This window comes from Meriones unguiculatus, chromosome 14, assembly GCF_030254825.1.
Source record: "Meriones unguiculatus strain TT.TT164.6M chromosome 14, Bangor_MerUng_6.1, whole genome shotgun sequence".
Classification (NCBI taxonomy): Eukaryota; Metazoa; Chordata; class Mammalia; order Rodentia; family Muridae; genus Meriones; species Meriones unguiculatus.
Genome location: NC_083361.1, coordinates 87,760,785 through 87,776,772, shown reverse-complemented (window position 1 = coordinate 87,776,772; position 15,988 = coordinate 87,760,785). Strand labels below are relative to the sequence as shown.

The following is a 15,988-nucleotide window of genomic DNA, read 5'->3' as shown; positions in this document are numbered from 1 at the left end:
GGCAAAGACGTAATTGCACAGAAGTGAAGAGTTCCTCTGAACCTTGCTGATAACTAACCCATCTCCTGCTTTGTCTGTTTCCCAGGGCCCTACAAACTTCTCGTCCAAGATGCTCTTTTGTGGAGACTAACTCAAATGTTTCTGCCACCATCCAGCTACAGCACAAAGATGATCTCAGCCGTCCCATCTCTGAAGGCTTCGTAGAGCTTAGAGCAAAGCAGTGATCTCTTCCATACAGGCCCTCCTGTGGCCTGACCATGCCACGCACCAACCACAGCCATCAGAACCCAAACTCCTTCCTACTCATGGGAACTCCCGGCCTGGAGGCGTCCCACTCCTGGATTGCGTTTCCTTTCTGCTCCACGTATGCCCCGGCAGTTCTTGGCAGCATGGCAGTTCTGCTGGTGGTGTGCTCTGAGCCCTCTCTGCACCAGCCCATGCACCTGTTCCTGGGCTGTCCACTGTTGACCTGGCACTCTGCACCTCCACTGTGCCCAAGCTCCTCGCGCTCTTTTGGGCAAATGCGAATGAGATTGCCTTTGGGGCCTGTGCTGCCCAGATGTTCTTTATCCACGGGTTCTCAGCTGTAGAATCTGGTATCTTGCTGTTGATGGCCTTTGACTGCTACCTGGCCATCTGCCGACCATTGCACTATGGGTCATTGCTATCCCCAGAGTCTGTGAGCAAGTTAGGAGCTGCTGCTCTGCTTCGAGGCTTGGGGCTCATGACCCCACTTACTTGCCTACTAGCAAGGTTGAGCTATTGTGGCCGAGTGGTGGCACACTCCTACTGTGAGCACATGGCTGTGGTGAAGTTGGCTTGTGGGGGCACACAACCGAACAACATATACGGCATCACAGCAGCCACACTTGTAGTAGGAACTGATTCCATGTGTATTGCCATGTCCTATGCGCTCATCCTCCGGGCTGTGCTGGGCCTCTCCTCCAAAGAAGCCAGGGCTAAGACCTTTGGCACTTGTGGCTCCCACCTGGGTGTCATTCTTCTCTTCTACACACAGGGCTCTTCTCTTTCTATACACAGCGCTTTGGCCAACATGTACCCAGGCACGTCCACATCCTCCTGGCTGACCTCTACCTGGTTGTACCGCCCATGCTCAACCCCATCATCTATGGGATGAAAACCAAGCAGATCCAAGATGGAGCTCTTCGGCTGCTGAAGAGGGGCCCTGTCCAATCGTAACGCTTTAATCTCAGGCCCCCGGCCCTCTGCTGATTTTCTCCAGCCCTTGAGGAATGTTTACATGGATACCAACAGTGCTGGAAGGCAGAAACCCACACTCAGTGGTATCACTTTAACATGGCAGTCTATCACGTGCTACAGAAGGCATCCTCTGATGTTTGTGATTGAGTTAGGGGTCATGGTGTTCAGGAACATTTACCTTAAGGGAGATGCAACTTCCAAATTGATATGGGATTCCCTGAAAATGCCACTGCTTAGCATTTCTCCTCTCTTCCAAAAGATGTTGAGTAAAGGAGAGAAATGTGGCCACTGACATGATAAGGAAAACAGTTCCCATCTACAGGCTGCTATGCACACTAGCTAATTCTTTTTTATTACTGACAAATACTGCATTTTGCAAATGCACCACAGTTTAACTAAAACCTGGGTTATTTTTCACTTTGGGCTATTAGGAAGTAAAGCCGCTATAGTTCTTAAACTACAAGTAATAATTGCTAGGACCAAGGTAGATATGTGTTTAATAGAGCCTGCTGACTCACTTTGTTCAACACAATTATACCGTGCTACAATCTCATCAGTGATGTCAAACAGTTCCCCGTTGCTCCGCTCCTGCTCACCTTTGACAATTTTTTTCATTTTAATCACTCCAATGAGTGTAAGTTAGAAGAAATTCATTTAAAAATTGCTTTGCATTTTTCTTATACCTAATTATGCTAAGCAATCTCTGTCATGTTTATAATTCATGAATATTCCTTTTATGAAACTTGTCAGTCTTTTGCCCATATTTACATTTTCTTGTTTGTCATTTTCTGTAGTGTCTATTTGCTCTGGATCCAAGTTACCTGTCGAGTTAACATACTGAAAATGTTTGTCTAGTTTTGTGATTCATTTTGTTTTCTTAATGATATCTTTTACTTAAAATGCAAGTTATAGTGAACTACAAATCATTTTGTTCATGGCTTGTTATTACTATCATAGACTTACTTTTTAACTTACGATGTATGGCCCTTGAGTTCTTATGGTATAAAGTAGAACTTAAGGTTTGTTTTTCACATGTGCATATCCAGCTGCTCTAGCAATTTCAATTGGAAATTCTTCCTCTGCCAAATTGAATTGCACTTAATTTTGTCCTATGGGTCATGGGGCGGGGAATGGCGATGAGGTAGAGGAACGTGCCCTGTGTGAGGTTGGGGAGTTCCCTCGTCATCCTTTTCCACCCGCCCACCCCCAGCACTGCTCTGGCTTCATGCTGTTCCCAACCGTGATCCTCTACCAGGGCCTCATCAGCCATGAGGAGCTGTTCTCCGACATCTACAAGGTACAAAAGATGGCAGAAGGGCTGTGCAGGGAGACGGAGGCCAAGATGGTCAGTAGAACAGAGGGTAGCATCGATGACTCACTGATTGTGGAAATGCTTCTACTGAAGGACCGGAGGGCACAGAGGTCACTGCTGCTGATATTGTCATGAGTCAGCACTTACAAGAAACCAGAGTCACAAAACAGGCCTACACGGCTTTCTTGCTTTTAATTGCTGAGTTTATTCCATTGTGTAAATTTACCACAATTTCTGTATCCATTCCTCCGTTAATGGATGTCTGGGTTATTTCCAGCTTCTGGCTATTACAAATAAAGCTGCTACAAACATGGTTGAGCAACTGTCCTTATTGTGTACTTGAGTCTCTTTTGGATATATGCCTAGGAGTGGTATAGCTGGGTCTTGAGGAAGCACTATTCCTAGTTGTCTGAGAAAGCGCCAGATTGATTTCCAGAGTGGTTGTACAAGTTTACATTCCCACCAGCAATGGAGGAGGGTTCCCCTTTCTCCATAACCTCCCCAGCATGTGTTGTCATGTGAGTTTTCGATCTTAGTCATCCTGATGGGTGTAAGGTGAAATTTCAGCGTTGTTTTGATTTGCATCTCTCTGATGGCTAAAAACATTGAGCATCTCTTTAAGTGTTTCTCTGCCATTCTATATTCCTCTACAGAGAATTCTCTGTTTAGCTCCATAACCCATTTTTTAATTGGATTGCTTGATTTATTGCTTTTTAACTTCTTTAGTTCTTTGGTGGGATCTAGAAAAGATCATTCTGAGTGAGGTATCCCAAAAGGAGAAAGACACACACAGTATATACTCACTTATAAGTGGGTACTAGACCAATAAACATACTGAAATCTGTACAACTAAAGAAGATAAACAAGAAAGAGGAACCTGGGATAAGCTGATCAACCCTCACTTAGAAAGACAAACGGGATGGACATTGGATGTAGGAGAAAACAAGTAACAGGACAGGAGCCTATCACAGAGGGCCTCTGAAAGACTCTACCTAGCAGCGTATAAAAGCAGATACTGATAACTCATAATCAAGCCTTCGGCAGAGTGCAGGGAATCATATGAAAGAAGGAGAGTTAATATGACCTGGAGAGGACAGGGGCTCCACAAGGACCAAATATATTTGGGCACAGGGGTCTTTTGTGAGACCGTATCTCCAACCAAGGACCATGTATGGATATAACCTAGAACCCCTGCTTGAATGTAGCCCATGATAGCTCAGTATCCATGTGGGTTCCCTAGTAAGGGGAACAGGGACTATTTCTGACATGAACTCAATGGCTGGCCCTTTGACCTCCCCCACCCCAACCCGAGGGAGGAACAGCCCTGCTAGGCCACAGAGGAGGACTTTGCAGCCAGGCCTGAAGATACTTGATAAGCTAGGGTCAGACAAATGGGAAGGAGGTCCTCCCCTATCAGTGGACTTAGAAAGGGGTAGGGAAGAGAGGAGGGAGGGAGGGTAGGATTGGGAGGGAATGAAGGAGGGGGATACAGCTGGGATACAAAGTTAATAAACTGTAACTAATAAAAAAAAAAGGCCTACAGGGCTCTTTGATCACCTCTGGGGGTGGAGGGAGGAGACAACCTTACCAAGACACAGAGGAGGACAATGCAGCCAGTCCTGATGAGACCTGATAGGCTAGGGTCAGAGGGAAGGAGAGGAGGACCTCCCCCATCAGTGGACTGGGGGAGGGACATAGGTAGAGAAGAGAGAGGAAGGGTGGAACTGAGAGGAGTTGAGGGAGGGGCTACAGCCGGGATACAAAGTGAATAAATTTTAATAAATAATAAAGAAAAAGAAAAAAAGAAAGTTAAAAAAAAGAGGCCTATGAAAAGTACATTAAAAATTACATGAAATCACTCAAAGGCACACTTGAAGAACAGAAACCAGAAAGGGTAAAGCCTTTTATGACTGGGGCTGCAGAGCAAATTAGGCACATCCTTCTTAATTTCAATAACTACCAGCTTTTTATTGGTGAAAACATGAATCCAAATGGTATGGTTGCTCTTCTGGACTGCCGTGAAGACAGTGTGACTCCATTAATGATTTTCTTTAAGGATGGCTTAGAGGGGGGATCCAAGATGGCGGCCCCAGGAGAACATTCTCTCTGACCAGCAGCACAGCAGGATCTGCACAGTGACCAGCAGACAGAACTCTCGGTCCTAAAACACCAACAACCAGTTTCCCAGGTGAGAGGATACCCCACGGTGTGGGATTCAATCAGCTTCAACTCTTCAGCTAAACCTCGAAAGAGGTCCGGGTTCCACCAGATGCTTGATCACCAACACAGAGTCATACGCTGGTGTGCTCAGATCACTATCCTAGACTGAACTGTGGGGCCCACAACACAAGAGACTGGAATTTCCAGGCAAGAGAAAACCCCACAGTGCAGGAAACCATCGGGACTGACCTTAGGTCACCCAGACAATCCCTAGAAAAGACTTGGGGTCCAGCAAGTTTCCAGCAGTTAGCCCAGAGCCGGGGACACAGGCACCAGCACAGAGTCCTGCCTGCGAGCCTGACTGACCCAGATAGAACTGTGGCCTCCAGAGCCCCAGAGACTGAATTTCTCTGTCAAGTGACCCACAGAGAGGGGAACAGCAGGTTTGACCTCAAAGCACTCAACCAACATCTCCCACCCCCCCCCGAAAAGTTTTCCAGAAAAGTTACAGTTTCAGCCGACACCCAGGCGCCCAATCGTCAGCAAGTCAGGTTCCACTCGCCATCCCAGAAAGAATTGCGATTCCCAAACCACAGTCTGGGTGTCCCTGCCGGAAGGACACCCCACAGCGGAGGGATCATCAGGTCCAAAGCTCAGAACACCCAGCTCCAGAAGACTTTCTGGGTTCACACCTGCTCTAGGCTCTAGCCTTCTACTGCAGGCATGAGTGCCCTGCTCATCTGCCATTGAGTTCTGCTAGGGCACTGGGGCACACAGCTGTACCCTCAGACCTACAAAAGCCGGAGCACCATTACAGCACCCCTCAGATACTGCTCCAAGGTTCAACCAGTTATCCCTAGCTAAACTGACAAAACTGTGGGAATCCCTGGTTCTTCAAGAGGGCTGCACCCAAAAATTACACTTTAACAACAGCATCTGCAGCTCACCAAACTTAGAGCAAAAAACCCAGCAGCAGGACAGCCATCTCCAGGACCTCTCCTGAGGAGAGGAGAGCCTTCCTGAACACCACAGTTACTGCATAGGTCCATATGCCCGAGGTGAATTGTGACAATTCCTGAGAAGCACCACCATTCAGTTGACCATACCCGAAAAGCTGAGGCGATCTCCTTCAGAACCCTGCAAAGGGGATTCTCCCCAGCAGGCACCAGAAATTAATAGATAACACCTGAGACAGACAGCTGGGTAGCATTAAAATACAATCAACAAAAGGCAAAGCAATATGGCATCCCCAGAACCCAGTTACCCAGGGGCAAGTAGCCCTGAACACCATAAGTGAAATTCAAGAAGATGACCCTACATCTATGCTTATGATGAGATTAATGAGGAAGCAAATAAAATGCGTAAAGAATTAGAGGAGGATATAGTAAACCAGATTATGGCCATCTGTAAAGAAATACAGGAAGATGCAGCCAAACAGTTTGTGGATTTCAGAGAGGAAATGATTAAATCACTGAAAAAATTAAAAAAAAAAAAACAGCGGAATGTTCAAACAAACAAGTGAAGGAATTGAAGGAAAAACAGGAAAATACAGTCACACAGTGAAGGAAATCAACAAAATGGTTCAAGATCTGAAGATAGAATTGAAAAATTAAAGAAAACACAAACAGAGGAAATCATGGAGAGGGAGAACCTAGGAGAGAAAACAGGAACTACAGAGGTAAGCATAACCAACAGACTACAAGAGATGGAAGAAAGAATCTCAGGTGTGGAAGATACAATGGAAGAAATCGATGTATCCATCAAAGAAAATAATAAATTTCGAAAATTCCTGACACAAACCATCCAAGAAAACCAAGACAACATAAAAAGACAAAACCTAAGAATAATAGGAATAGAGAAAAAAGAAGGTTCCCTCCTCTAAGACCCAGAAAATATTTTCAACAAAATCATAGAAGAAAATTTCCCCAACTTAAAGGAGAGGCCTATAAGAATACAAGAGACCTACAGAACACCTAATAAATTAGACCAGAAAAGAAATCCTCCCACCACATAATAATCAAAACAGTAAGTATACAGAACAAAGAAAAAATACTAAAAGCTGCAAGAGGAAAAGGCCAAGTAACATATAATGGCAAACCCCTCAGAATCACACCTGACTTCTCAACAGAGACTATGAAAGCCAGAAGAGGCTGGACGGACATCATGCAGACCCTAAGAGAACACAGATGTCAGCCCAGGCTGCTGTACGCAGCAAAACTCTCAGTTTCACCGTGGAGAAGGGAGGTGGGCACAGGATCCCACCCCTAACTGAGGAGCTACTGACAATTGATAGCTGTTGGGAGGGAAAGAAGTCCATTTTCCTTAAGGCTGCGGCCACTGGCAACACACACACCCTAGTGAATGGCTGCCTGCCCACCAGCATATGAGCAGCACAAATTGGACTTGACGTTTTGTATTTGTTGTTGTTGTTGTTTTTTAATGAAGACACAAAGTTGAACAGGTAAGGAAGGGGTTAGGTACAGGAGGAATTGGGGAGGGGATGGATATGATCAAAACACAATGTGTGAAATCCTCAAACAATTTTTTAAGACGTAACTACGCTTCCCTCCGCTGCAAATAAGGGCAATGTTGTCCTCTGTTTTCCCCATCACCCGCCGCCCTTTGTGTGTCTTGACATAGGAGCCACTGAACACAAAGCTGAGGGGAGGCAAAGGAGCGCAGCTGCCCAAAGGTCTTCCTCGGGTTTCTGCATGACGTGCACAGAGGAATCCAGGAGGGGGCGATGCCCCTGTAGACGGTGCCAGTGGTTTTAGCTGTCAACTTGACACAGCCCAGAATCATCTGAGAAGAGAGCCCGCAGTGAGGGATTTCCTAGATCACACTGGTCTGCGAGCACGTCTGTGGAGGCTCGTCTTGTTCGCTAAATAACCCGGCCACAGTGGGTGGCACCATTCCCTGGGCAAGGGGTCCTGGGCTGTATAGGACTGAAAGGGACTGGCTGAGCTCAAGCAGACCAGGACCCGTGTGTTTATTCTCTCTCTGCTCTTGACTGCAGATACGATACTTGAAGCTCCTGTGCTGACTTCCATTCAGTAACAGACTATTGTACAGCAAATGAAGACTTTCCTCCCCTGTGCTGCTCTTCTTCTGTGACTTTCATTACAATAACAGAAATGAAGCTAGAACAGATGGATACTAAAGTTCTGTCAGTGAGATTAGCAGCCTGGGTAAGAAGAGATTGCAGATGAATGAGTCTAGGGCAGCTTGGCTCTGACTTAATAAACCATTGAATGGATTGTCAGTGTGCTACTCCGGTATGCTCATGTCTGGAGTCCATAATTCTGGAAGCCAGAAAGGCCCCCACAAAGGGTTCAACAGTCAAGGAATCAAAGGCCTCAGAGTTTACCCATTCCCTCCACGCCTCCCACCCCAGACTCATAGTGGGTCCTTCTGCCCTAGGAAGCCTCAACCCTCTTCTGCTGGAAACGCTTTGAGAAGGCCTGACGGATCTGCTTGGACTTGATGCTGTAGACGACAGGGTTCATGAAGGGTGGCACCAGGAAGTGCAGGTTGGCCATGAGCACTGCCAGAGCCGGGTAGCTGTGTTTCTCCACTCTGTGCAGCACGGACAGCCCCAACTTGGGCAAATAAAAGATAAGAACAATGCAGAGGTGTGAAACACACGTGTTGAGAGCCTTGAGCCGTTCCCCAGGTGTTGCGATGCCCAGCACAGTCCGGAGAATCAGAGCGTAGGACAGCATGATGAGGGAGGAGTCGAGGCCCAGCGACAGAAGTATGGAGACCAGGCCAACCAAGCTGTTGATCTGGGTGTCTGAGCAGGCCAGTCCCACAAGGTCACAGTGCAGGCAGTAGCAGTGGGAGAGGGTACTGATCTGAGGAAAGAGCAGGCGCCGCAGAAGGATGGGCCCGGGGAGGTTGAGCAAGATGGCCCGTACCAGAATGGCAGCCCCCACTTTGGCCACTGCCGAGTGGGGAAGGATTGTAGCATAGTGCAGAGGATCCCGGATGGCAACGAAGCGATCAAAGGCCATGGCCAGGAGCACCCCAGATTCCACATAGGTGAAAGCGTGGATGAAGAACATCTGCGCTGCACAGAAGTCGAAGGGCAGCTCCCGGGTACCCAGCCAGAAGAGCCGCACCATGGTGGGGAGGGTGGAGGCGCAGAGGCCCAGATCAGAGGCTGCCAGCATGGACAGGAAGATGTACATGGGTTCGTGTAAGGCTGGATCCGTGCGGATCAAGAAGAGGACGATGCTGTTGCCCAGGATGGAAACCACACAGATGAGGTTGATGGGAATGGAAACCCAATGATGGGAGGCCGCCAGGCCCGGAAAGCCAGTGAGGAGGAAGGTAGAGTGACCAGGAATGCTGGCATTGCAGACCATGGCTCCAGGAGGAAACTGCCCACCCTGCGAGAAGGAGACATCGTTCATGCGGTCACTGAGCTGGAAAGGAAGGGTTGACTCACCGCCATTAAAGACAGCCCTCCTCGGAGCTCTTGCTTCCCTGAATAAAGTGTTGTTGGGTACATTTTCTGAGTCAATCTCTGGTTGTGGCTAACTGCTTTTTCATTAGCCAATCAGCAACTACCTTCACTTGGGCCTGAGCAACTTCCATTTTTCACCTAAGTGTAACCTGAAAGCCTACCCTTCTAGAGAGCCTTCTCAGATGACATACTGAGGAAAGAATAATTCTCCAAAGAAACAGGATGAGGGCTGGCAAGATGACTCAGCTGGGTAAAAGTGCCTCTGCCAAGGCTGGAGCCTAAGTTTGATCCCTGGAGTCTACACAGTACAGGAAGAGAATCTGATATGCACCATTGTCCATTGACTGCCACGTAAGCATGTGTGCACACGCACACACACACACACACACACACACACACTAAATAAGTGTAATAAATATTGTTTTAACTCTAGGATGACAATACAAACAAAATGTATGGACAGCACTCTTCTTTAGAAGTGGGTTTCCTGTCTGATTTTTGCTGTCACACATGGCTCAAAGGACAGTCAACCCAGTGGTGTGTTTGCAGAAGCATCGTCTGGCTGCTCTCCCTTCTGGTGCCATTACATGTGTTTTCTGTACTCCTTTCTGAGGAATGCTTCGAGGGAAGAAAATGGCCCTCTGCTTTGTTACATTTTATTTTTAATTGCTCTTAATTGTTTAAATGTGTGGAGTACTTTGTGCCAATTAATGTATACATTAAATAATAATTAAATCAGATAGCTACCACTTTACCCTTTAAACATTTTTAAATTTTTGGTGTGTAATAACTGCACATATCTTTGGGGAGTCATGTGATATCTCGATACATACATGCAATGCGTAGTGGTCAAAATAGCCCCTTCAACTGCACCTGATAAATTTCCTGTGAAGATGAGTTGGCTTAAAACAAGTGGCCAAGGTTCCCTTAAAGTCTGAGAAACAAGGTGGGAATCTGCCAAATGCATTCGATTTTATTAGTGGTTTCCTGAGACCCGTGTTGGCCACATCCCCTACCTAAAGCTTTCGCGTGTGATTCTGACCTCACCATCAAGACAGGGCTCTGGTTACAGACTCAGCTAAAGAGCAGTTTTCTCTTAAGCAGCCCCTCTTTGGCTTATTACAAAAGATGTTGTTTAGTTATAATCATACAGCAGTCGCTTATCTGCACAATCCATTCAACTTTATGTCTATCACTCATCCACCCGCTGTGTGTACTTGCATTTTGTTCATTTCTTTGCTGGATGATTTCTACTCTAAGCAGATGCAATGACATCTTTACTTCACCTTGTCCGTTCACTTTCTCATTCAGTGAAACGCTGGGGACCTCAGAGCTGAAGAAATCCCATGGAAGAGGGGGCAGAAGTGATGCGAGAGCCAGAGGAGATGGAGGACACCAGGAGAACAAGCCCCCCTAAACCAACTGAGCAGAGCTCACATGAACTCACAGAGATGGAATCAGAGAGCACAGGGCCTGCACGGGTCTGCACCAGGTCCTCTGTGTGTATATTACAGTTTTCAGTGTAGTCTTTTATGGGACTCCTGGAAATGTGAAAGAGAGGGTCTCTGACTCTTGTGCCTTCTCTTGGGGCTTTTTTCCTTCTGTTGGTTTGCCCTGTCCACCTTTAATGTGATGGGTTTTGTCTTATCTTACTATATTTTATTTTGTTATTAGAAAAAAACCCATATGATATAATAAAATTCAATAAATTATTTTTGTAGACATACATATTTCCATCAATGTCATATTTTTAGGTTACAATAAATTTCAATAAAAATGTATTTTTAAGAGTGTAAAAAAAGAAAGTATATATAAACAGTATCAAAATCCCATAATTCCCTCTTTTGTCCTTTTTTTTTTTTCTTTTTTTTAGACATCTCTCTGGAAAACTGTGAGAATAAAGTTTGCTAAAGAAGGGTTCATACATTGACGCAAAAATACTTAATAAAATACTTGCAAACTGAATCCAAGAACACACCAAAGATATTATCCACTATGACCAAGTAGGCTTCATCCCAGGTATGCAGGGGTGGTTCAATATACGGAAATCCATCAATGTGATCCACCATATTAACAAACTGAAAGAAAAAAACCACATGATAATCTCCCTAGATGCTGAAAAAGCATTTGACAAAATCCAACATCCATTCATGTTCAAAGTATTGGAGAGATCAGGGATACAAGGCACATACCTAAAGAAAGTAAAGGCAATATACAGCAAGCCTATAGCCAACATCAAACTGAACGGAGAGAAACTTAAAGCAATCCCACTGAAATCAGGAACAAGACAAGGCTGCCCACTCTCTCAATATCTCTTCAACATAGTGCTGGCAGTCCTTGCTAGAGCAATAAGATAATTGAAGGATATCAAGGGGATACAAATTGGAAAGGAAGAAGTCAAATTATCACTATTTGCAGATGATGTGATAGTATACATGAGTATACCCAAAAACTCTACCATGGAACTCCTACAGCTGATAAATACCTTCAGCAAAGTGGCCGGATACAAAATTAACTCAAAAAATTCAGTAGCCATCCTGTATACAAAAGACAAAAGGGCTGAGAAAGAAATTAGGGAAACAACAAGACAAGGCTGCCCACTCTCTCTATATCTCTTCAACATAGTGCTGGAAGTCCTTGCTAGAGCAATAAGACAGTTGAAGGAGATCAAGGGGATACAAATTGGAAAGGAAGAAGTCAAATTATCACTATTTGCAGATGATATGATAGTATACGTGAGTAACCCCAAAAACTCTACCAGGGAACTCCTACAGCTGATAAACACCTTCAGCAAAGTGGCCGGATACAAAATTAACTCAAAAAAATCAGTAGCCATCCTGTATACAAAAGACAAAAGGGCTGAGAAAGAAATTAGGGAAACAACACCCTTCACAATAGCCACAAATGACATAAGGTACCTCAGAGTAACCCTAACCAAGGAAGTCAAAGACTTGTATGAAAAAAATTTCAAATCTCTGAAGAAAGAATTAGAAGAAGATATGAGAAGATGGAAAGATCTCCCATGCTCATGGCTTGGCAAGATTAACATAGTAAAAATGGCCATCTTACCAAAAGCAATCTACAGATTCAATGCAATGCCCATCAAATTACCACACAACTCTTTACAGACCTGGAAAGAAAAATTCTCAACTTCATATGGAATAACAAGAAACCCAGAATTGCTAAAACAATCCTCTACAATAAAAGATCTTCCGAAGGTATCTCCATCCCTGATCTTAAGTTGTACTATAGAGCAACAGTTTTAAAAACTGCATGGTACTGGCATAGAAACAGAATGGTGGATCAATGGAATCATACGAAAGACCCAGAAATAAACCCACACACTTATGGACACCTGATCTTTGACAAAGACGCCAAAACCATACAATGGAAAAAAGATAGCATCTTCAACAAATGGTGCTGGTCTAACTGGATGTCTACATGTAGAAAAATGAAAATAGATCCATACTTGTCACCCTGCACAAAACTGAAGTCCAAGTGGATCAAAGACCTCAACATAAAACCAGACACATTAAATCGGCTTGAAAAAAAGTGGGAAATACCCTAGAACTCATTGGTACAGGGGAAAACTTCCTGAACAGAACACCAACAGCACAGGCTCTAAGAGCAACAATCAATAAATGGGACCTCATGAAACTGAAAAGCTTCTGTAAAGCAAAGGACACCGTCATCAAAACAAAGCGACCGCCTACAGATTGGGAAAGAATCTTCACCAACCCTTTATCTGACAGAGGACTCATATCCAGTATATATAAAGAACTAAAGAAGCTGAAAAGCAGCAAACCAAGTAATCCACTTAAAAAATGGGGAACAGAGCTAAACAGAGAATTCTCTGTAGAGGAATACCAAATGGCAGAGAAGCACTTAAAGAAATGCTCAACCTCACTAGCCATTAGGGAAATGCAAATCAAAACAACCCTGAGATTTCACCTTACACCCATGAGAATGGCCAAGATCAAAAACTCAAGTGACAACACATGCTGGAGAGGTTGTGGAGAAATGGGAACCCTTCTGCACTGCTGGTGGGAATGTAAACTTGTACAACCACTCTGGAAATCAATCTGGCGCTTTCTCAGACAACTAGGAATAGCGCTTCCTCAAGATCCAGCCATACCACTACTGGGCATATATCCAAAAGAGGCTCAAGTACACAAAAAGGACATTTGCTCAACCATGTTTGTAGCAGCTTTATTTGTAATAGCCAGAACCTGGAAACAACCCAGATGCCCCTCAACTGAAGAATGGATGCAGAAATTGTGGTACATCTACACAATGGAATATTACTCAGCAATGAAAAATAAGGAAATCATGAAATTTGCAGGTAAATGGTGGGATCTGGAAAGGATCATCCTGAGTGAGTTGTCCCAGAAGCAAAAAGACACACATGGTATATACTCACTCATATAGACATACAACATAGGACAAACCCACTAAAACCTGTGCATCTAAAGAAACTAAGCAAGAGAGAGGACCCTAACTAAAATGTCCAATCCCCATCCGGAAAGGCAAAGAGGATGGACATCAGAAGAAGAAGAAAACAGGAAACAACCTAGGAACCTACCACAGAGGGCCTCTGAAAGCCTCTGCCCTTCAGACTATCAAAGCAGATGCTGAGCCTGATGGGCAACTGTTGGGCAGAGTGAATGGAATTTTAGGTAAGAACTGGGAAATAGTAAGAGCTGGAGAGGACAGGGTCTCCACAAGGAGAGCAACAGAACAAGAAAATTTGAACACAGGGAACTTCCCAGAGACTCAAACTCCAACCAAGGACTATTCATGGAGATAACCCAGAACCCCTGCACAGATGTAGCCCAGGGCAGTTCATAGTCCAACTGAGTTACATAGTAATGTGAAGAGGGACTGCCTCTGACATAATCTGATTGGCCTGCTCTTTGATCACCTCCCCCTGAGGGGGGAGCAGCCTTTCCAGGCCATAGTAGAGGACAATGCAGCCACTTTTGATGTGAACTGACAGACTAAGATCAGAAAGGAGAGGAGAACCTCCCCTATCAGTGGACTTGGGGAGTGGCATGCATGCAGAGGGAGGAGGGTGGGATTGGGGGAGGAGGGGAGAGGGGCTTATGGGGGGATGCAGAATGAATAAAGTGTAATTGATGAAAATTTTTAAAAAAAGGGAAAAAATAATTCAAGAACCTTAAATGACTTTCAAAAGTGGAGGAAAACATGGAATTAGTCAATTGGCATGGAGCACGTCTCACCCCTGGGGGCAATGGTCTCCTGAACCTACTCAGACCTCGGATACCACCACTGCTAGTTCTAGAACTGACGCAGGATGTTCCAACGAGGGGTTAAGGCTTCTCATAATATTTCCTATAAGCCCACACCTGTTTGTCTATATCCCCCATTTTTATTCATTATTAGCCAGATAGAGCCAAGTAATTGTGGTAATGATACTTGCTTTTTTGCCCAATGCTGGAATGCTAGTAAATTAGGTATGCCCTGGTTACTCGCATGCCTTGCTGGGTGCCTGTGCCCGTTGATGCCCCTCACGCTATGACTCTTTTCAGACAGAAAAGAAATCTTGGAACTACAGCCACCATTGTTACTGCCATCTCATTGGCGGCTGTTGGAGCTACCACAGGGGCATTAGCCATGAGTCATACTGGGCAGACTGCTCAGACCCTGAACAATCATTTAGCCAATGTAGCTCATGCCTTAGTTGTACATAAAGGAATTAATGCTCAACTAAAAGGAAGCTTGATGGTGTTCAATCAGAGGATTGACCTCGTGCAGGAGCAAATTGATACCCTATGGCAAATCGCTCAACTTGGCTGTCAATGAAAATATGCTGGACTTTGAGTCACTAGCATATAACATGAGAATTTTTCCTGTGCTGCAAATCTGTCTAAACAATTGTCGAGCTATATTTTAGGTAATTGGACTGGAGAATTCGATACTACGATGGAGCAGCTGACAGTGGCCATTGTCACAGTAAATTCTACCAGAGTGGACGCAGGACTAGCCACAGGATTATCATCATGGATTGCTGCAGCCATGAATCATCTGAAGGAATGGGCGGGCATGGGAGCATTAGCAGGCCTTCTGGTGTTGGTCTCCTTGGTTTGCCTGTGGTGTATATGCAAGATTAGAGTCTCACAACAGTGTGATGCAGCCATGATCATTCAGGCCTTTACAGCCATTGAAGCAGGACATTCTCCCCAAGCATGGTTGGATACCATAAAAAGCTAAAATGTTACGCTCAGGATGCGAGGCTAAGCACTGCACTCAGGGTCAGCCGCTTTGGACCCAGAGAAGAGCATGTCTGATTGCATGCAGGTTGATGCCCCAGGTCCTGCCTCTGAGAAAAAGGTATCGGTCAGGTCTGATGCTCTTTGGGTGGATGACACCTAAATGAACATCAGTACAAAGTCCCAATTTATTTCTAATATCAGAGATCAGACCTCTACTCTTGCCTGATGCGTCTAAAACAAAAAGGGGGAACTGTAGAGAGCTACTGAATGCTATGCCTTAAAGATGGAGCTGGTTCCCGCCTTCCACCTTCCCGATGGTGAGTGCTCTCTGTCACGAACAATTCCACATTTGGCTAAGGTTGAGGATCTGGCTTGCTTCCATGTATGTGGACCTATCTACATTGCCCACGTGGCACGCTGGGGTTGGCTACCCAGAGGCTATTTAAGCTGTGGGTTGGCTTTCCCCAGGGTCAGATGATTGTTCAAGGTTCCTGAATAAACTGCATTGAAGAAAAAAAAAAGATCCACCTGCCACTTTGTTGCCCTCTTGCTCTCTTACTCTCCTGCTCTATATCCTTTCTCTGTCGGGATACC

At 45.2% G+C, this 15,988-nt stretch overlaps 1 protein-coding gene and 2 pseudogenes across 1 annotated transcript; 2 read left to right on the top strand and 1 right to left on the bottom strand.

Moving 5' to 3' along the window:
• The first annotated feature begins 257 nt into the window (after window positions 1-257).
• On the top strand, window positions 258-1,200 carry LOC110542161 (olfactory receptor 52P1-like; annotated as a pseudogene).
• A 1,132-nt stretch (window positions 1,201-2,332) lies between these two features.
• LOC110542164 (translationally-controlled tumor protein-like) lies at window positions 2,333-4,595 on the top strand (annotated as a pseudogene).
• A 3,500-nt stretch (window positions 4,596-8,095) lies between these two features.
• On the bottom strand, window positions 8,096-9,085 carry LOC110542160 (olfactory receptor 51G2-like). Its single transcript, XM_021628800.2, has one exon. The coding sequence runs from the start codon at window positions 9,058-9,060 to the stop codon at window positions 8,110-8,112; it is 951 nt and encodes a 316-aa protein (XP_021484475.1). The 5' UTR covers window positions 9,061-9,085; the 3' UTR covers window positions 8,096-8,109.
• Window positions 9,086-15,988: the final 6,903 nt, after the last annotated feature.